The sequence below is a fragment of the Mercenaria mercenaria genome, chromosome 6, assembly GCF_021730395.1.
Source record: "Mercenaria mercenaria strain notata chromosome 6, MADL_Memer_1, whole genome shotgun sequence".
Lineage (NCBI taxonomy): Eukaryota > Metazoa > Mollusca > Bivalvia > Venerida > Veneridae > Mercenaria > Mercenaria mercenaria.
In genome coordinates, this window is record NC_069366.1 from 73,060,261 (window position 1) to 73,066,260 (window position 6,000).

General features: G+C 37.9%; 1 protein-coding gene across 1 annotated transcript in view; it reads right to left on the minus strand.

Annotated features, from left to right (window-relative positions):
- The window catches only part of LOC123548613 (uncharacterized), a 119,040-nt gene extending 113,775 nt beyond the window's left edge, over positions 1-5,265 (minus strand). The window contains exons 1-4 of the mRNA XM_053546894.1: positions 5,068-5,265; positions 3,454-3,531; positions 2,230-2,352; positions 1,831-1,950 (exon numbers count right to left, since the gene is read on the minus strand). Coding sequence (XP_053402869.1) covers positions 1,831-1,950; positions 2,230-2,352; positions 3,454-3,531; positions 5,068-5,265 — 519 coding nt within the window. The remainder of the gene's footprint in view (positions 1-1,830; positions 1,951-2,229; positions 2,353-3,453; positions 3,532-5,067) is intronic.
- Positions 5,266-6,000: the final 735 nt, after the last annotated feature.

The following is a 6,000-nucleotide window of genomic DNA, read 5'->3' on the forward strand; positions in this document are numbered from 1 at the left end:
CTTCTCGCTGAGGCAGCTGCAGAAGAAGTGCCGCAAGCAGAGACAGCTACTCTACATTGCCTTTATAGACCTGACAAAGGCGTTTTACCTGGTCAGCAGGGCTGGCCTCTTCACCCTGCTGCGTAGGATTGGATGCCCCAAAGTTCCCGAAGGTAATATCTCCTTCCATGAAGACATGAGAGGCACTGTCAAGTACGACGGATCATTTTCAGAACCCTTCCCGGCCCGCAGCTGCGTGAAACAAGGATGTGTCCTTGCTCCTACACATGTCGGCATCTTCCTCTCCTCTGTTGCTGCAGTACGCCTTCGACAAGTCGGAGGACGGCGTCTACATCCAGACAAGAAGTAGAAGTGATAGGAACCTGTTCAACCTCGTCCGCCTCCGTGCAAAGACCACGGAGCACAAGCTCCTTCTCAGGGAAATGCTGTTTGCAGACGACGCTGCACTGACTGCGCACACCGAGGATGCACTGCAAAGACCCGTCAACCGTTTGGAACACACGAGCGATGAATTTGGTCTGACCTTCCGCATCAAGAAGATCAACATCAAGGGCCAAGACGTCAGCAATACCCCCTGCATATCCATCGGCGAACACACCCTTGAGGTGGTGGAGAACTTCACCTACCTTGGCTCCACTATCTCCAGCAACCTCTCCCTGGACTCTGAGCTGAACTCTCGGATCGGCAAGGCAGCAACAGCGATGGCCCTTCTGACAGTCTGGAGCAACTCCATGCTGACCATGAACACCAAGATGTAAGTGATCAAGCCTGCGTTTTGAGCACCTTGCTCTATGACAGTGAAGCGTGGATTCTGTACTCTCGTCAAGAGCGCCGACTCAACGCCTTCTATTTCCGCTGCCTGAGGAAGATCCTGGGTATCACCTGGCAGGACCGTGTCCCCAACAAGAATGTGTTAGCGCAAGCAAAAATACCAAGCATTTTCGTCCTCCTCTCCCAGAGCCGTCTACGCCGGCTTGGTCACGTCATACGTATGCAGGACGGCAGAATCCCAAAAGACACCTTGTACGGTGAGCTCGCTCTTGACTCCAAACCTGCAGCCAGGCCAGTCCTCCGATTCAAGAATGTGCGCAAGAAAGACCTGAACGCCGGCAATATCAATCCGGCTGACCTGGAAACAACAGCTGCTGACCGTGACGCCTGGAAACTTGCCGTCAAGACCAGTGTTGAGACGTGTGAGAGAAGGAGAGAGGATAAGTGGAAGCGAAAACAGAGCGCAGACGACAGAGATCAGAGTCAGTGCCCATAGAGACTGATACAGGCTTCGCCTGCAGTAACTGCAACAAACAGTGCCACTCTAGAATAGGACTGTTCAGTCATTGCAGGCGTTGCTGTTAAAACGGACTAAACCAAGACGTAAACTCCATTGTCTCATGAGACAGACGGATGCCAACAACAAAAATAATTTACAGTTCTCCAGGACCATGGATCCAGTACATTCAATCTTTATATATAACATAGTTCTTCTTGGGCCAGTGCATGAGTGTGAGGGTTTTTGCAAACTTATTAACCTCTCATGAATAGACGGTATCTCCTATTGTTAACTTTGATGAGCTTCTGTGCTTCCGACGGGTTTTCTTATGAATTTCTCTTGGTCATATTTACAGATCCGCTCTATCTGGGGCTAAATGGCGTAGACGGTAGCATGAATTGCCATTACCGTCCATTAAGATATACGGTCAAATTGAGCCTGCAAAATTTTGAAATGTTTTATTTGTTTTCTTTTCGCATTGGGCGACCTGTAGTGTTTCCGCTTTTTTCGGTTCTATGACCAAAATAAGCGAAAACTAATATGTTCAAATTTTGTCTTACTTCGTTGGGTCCACATTCTAGTCGTTCTTCATGACAATCTTCTCCATGGGAACATTTCCCTGGATTATCAATGCAATGTCCGTCCACAGTTACACACTCTTGTGTTTCAAAACAATACAACTGAAATAAGTCAGTAGGAACGTGTATATGTTTCGCACTTCATAAATTTAACACGTTTTTCCAAATATTATATGAAAACAGTCCACAATAATGAAAGCACTTATTAAATGGAATTCACAGTTTTTTTCTATTTTTTTTTGTTTTGACTGCCTGCACCAAATATATTGTGTACACATTTTCCCAAACTTTTAATCAGAACCGTGGCCACTCTGTAAGAAATTATATTACTGAAAAAGTCACTGGTTAAATAGAAAGGTGAAATATTTAATTTTGTCCTACATGGTTGGGTCCACATTCATGTCGTTCTTCATCACATTTGTTTGGATCAGAACATTCTTTTGGATCATCATCAATACATCTTCCGTCTGGCCTCACGCACTGCCCGGTTTCAATGCAGAATAGCTAAAATATGGGTATAAAACTTAGATTATAAAGCGTGAAATAATTCAAAGCTATACATGGGATACTGTAGAGCATTTGCTTATAATAAATGTTTAGTCAATTCATTAATACATTGCGGACATACTGACAAAACGCTGGATATTCCTAAATAATCAGAAGAGATGTTGGAGGACAGCAGCGCTCGACTATTCAACAGCCTTGTCAATTGAATGAATATAAAGTTGAAAAGGGGGTATAATTTTGTAAATTTGTTAGGCTATAACACACTAAATAGTTGTTGCTCTTTATTCTATATAAAATTGACCTATTTCCAACGGCCGCAGCACACATCAGGACCAATTTTAAATGTCTGTAACTCACATTTTCTTGAAGAATATTGTCAGTGCTAAATAAAAATCAAAAGAAAAGTGGGGGTCATGTTTGATGCAAGAAAAATAATTTCAGTAAAACACACAAACTGCAAAATCAGCTAAAAGATGAAACCCCAAATCATACTGGTAGTGTATGATCTAAGTTTCCATGAAAAAAAAATCATGTTGTTATTTCATTATGAAAATGCTACCTACATGTCAAGCGTAGATCTGTCATGTGATTTTAGCAAAATATGCAAAGAAAATAAGGAAAATAGCTCGACAGAGCAAAAAAACTGAGGACTATTTGTATCCGTCATTATGCGACTGCCATTTTTTTCGTGACATTTTTCTATTTAGTGTCTTTATGCCTTTGCAATCAGGACACCAGTAACATGATACAAAAGAACTCAACAAAGCGAAGACATTTTAATTTTTCAAAATATCTTGTCTAGTTTAGAACTTATTAACCAAAACGATTATGAGACTGTATTTTCTATTGTTCAACAAATTTCAGCCATTTTCTGCAACAAACAAATCTTACAAGCTTTTTAAGTTGAGGATAGTATTTCAAACATTGATAAATACAGTTTGGGTCACAAATTGGCATAAGATAGACATATTTAAAAGGTTCCTGCTAAACCCACGAAATTGTAAGAATCGTAAAGAGTTATCTAATCTTGATAAAAAACTGAAATTGAGGTAAACCACGTCAAAGATCTGGCAGTATTAGAAAGGATTACAGTATTACCTCCCCTGCATCACATGTTGGTGCCGCTACGCACGATCCATCAAGGTTTACACATCGTTCAGTTTGAAAACAGTAAATCTAAAATGAGAGCAAATAGGTGAGAAAAAAATATTTTTACTTAATGACTACTGTCCGTTACATTTGCCCTGTTCATTACAGTATAAGTTTCGTACGAAATATAGTTTAAAGGTCCATAATGCTTAAAATGTTTATCTTAAAAACAGATGAAACAGCTTTCCATATATATGTTATGAGTACTTACATGGTTAGAAAAGCGCTACTTTTAATATTGCACATGAACTGTTATAGTTAGAGTCATAAAGGGGGGTAATAAAAAGCAGTAGATTTTATACAAAAAATTCTAGTATATTCAGCAATATTCAAACCTTTTACAAATATTAAAGAAAATGGTTATCAGAAATAGAATTTAACAAGAAATTAATGTATCTTATGCTCATAATGGAAAATGTGGCTGCCACATTTTAAACAAATGCATTATGAAAAATACATGACGTTGTGTTGCAAGTAATAAAACTAAACTAGTACTGAATAAAGTTGTTCGCCTTTAAACCGTTGTGACGTCTTACAGTTTATGGCCGTACTTTTCCCGCACCTTGTTGAAAATTTATTCAAAATGACTGAAAATTCATATTTTTGCGTCTGAAAATTATATGTACAGTAGCTGGCAAAAACAGATTATTTAGTCTGAAAAGAAGTAATAAATCTCTTGCTGAAAATCAACTTTCGATTTTTTCTAATACACGCCTACTAATCAGATTATTTTAAAACACTCACCTACTAACCAGTTATTTCTGATACTCGCCTTCAGGCCAGTTATATCTACTACACATGCCTAATAACCATTTCCTTCAAAATACACCTGCCGATCGTTTCTTTTTTGTAAGTGCCTACTAAACAACTTTTTCTATTACGTGCCTACTTACCAGTTTTTTTTTCTCTAAAATAACCTTTTTTCTAACACTAGTCCCATCACCAGTTTTTCTTCTAAAACTAGACTTCTTACCAGTTTTTTTTTCCTAACAATCGCCTAGTAACAAGTTTGTTTCTTTTTACTAATACGCGCATATTATCAGTTTTTTCTTATACACACACTAACTTTTTTTCTTATACTAGCCTACTTACCAGTTTTTTTTTCTAATACATGCCTACAATCAGGTTATTTCTAAAACTCGCCTACTAACCAGTTTTTTTTAATACGCGTAAGCAGTCAGGCTTTTTTTCTAATAAACACTCGCTAACCATTTTTTTCTAATACCAGCTAGACTACTTACCAGTTTTTTTATCATTCACCTACTAACCAGTTGTTTTTTGAGCACTCGCCTGCTAAACATATTTTTCCAACACTCGCCAACTTCCTTTTTTTCCGTTTTCTTTCTATCACTCATCTACTTATACCAGTTCTTTTTCTAATACACGCCTACTCACCAGTTTTTTTGTTTGTTTTGTTTTGTTTTTCTTTTTGCCTACTTACCAAATTTCGTGCAAGTGAACAGATCAAATCTGTGTACAATATTTACATGAAGTGGCGGTAGTACATAAAAGAAAATAATGAATGAGACATATTTTAAAATGCATACAGAAAAAGTATCTTACTGTGCCAGGTGGACATCCGTCGGCGTTGTTCCGCTGATAAGTTCCTGGTGGTATATAGTAAGAGCCTTCAAATGATCCTTCGATGAACGTGCATTTGGTCACTAGGACTGTTAGTATACAAACAAAACTTGATTCAAACCCCGATTTGGAATGATTTTTTGACAGCTTATTGCATAATTGAATTACTGGGCGCCTCATTTTTGCAGATATTTCTAATATCGCTAATGTCGCTGCAATGTCAAACTTTACTTTCTACTCAGTTTGCAGTCAGAAGATATCCATTAATCTTGAAATGCCACCGTGCTTCTTGTGCTAAGGAAAACGACTTTCTTAGACAGAGAAATAGAGGAAATGTCATTGCAAGTCAATTATCTCTGTATTATGTAATTAGACACTTTTATATAAACTAATACCTGTCCTGACAGTTAAATTGAAGAAACAAAGAAGATATCTATGAAAACAAGACTACAGTGTCTCCAATGAATGTTTTATAAAATCAGTTCTCTAAGACGGCCTTTATTTCAGCACTGCTGAAGGCGTCGAATCAAATATTCCATGCGAACTTTCAAGATTTTAACACTGTATTCTTTTCATTTAATGGGAAATCATAAATGCAAATACATTTTACCATTTAAAATAACTTCTATCGATGGTTAAGATAATTATACAGATGTATAAAGAATTTTCACAGCATGTAAACAAGAACAGAAAACATCCTTTTCAAAATATTAACATTCGCTGCAGAAAAATCTAGTTTATTTTCATTTATTTTAGCTCGTTTGTGACTCACTCTGTGAGATTGAAGAACATTAGTTTCCAAGAAAAACAACAGAAGGAAAACACATGTCACCGAACTCGTTGTAATTTTATAGGGCATTTTCTTATCCACTATTTAAGCATTTCCGAACTTTTGTAAAATTGAACAAATGGTGG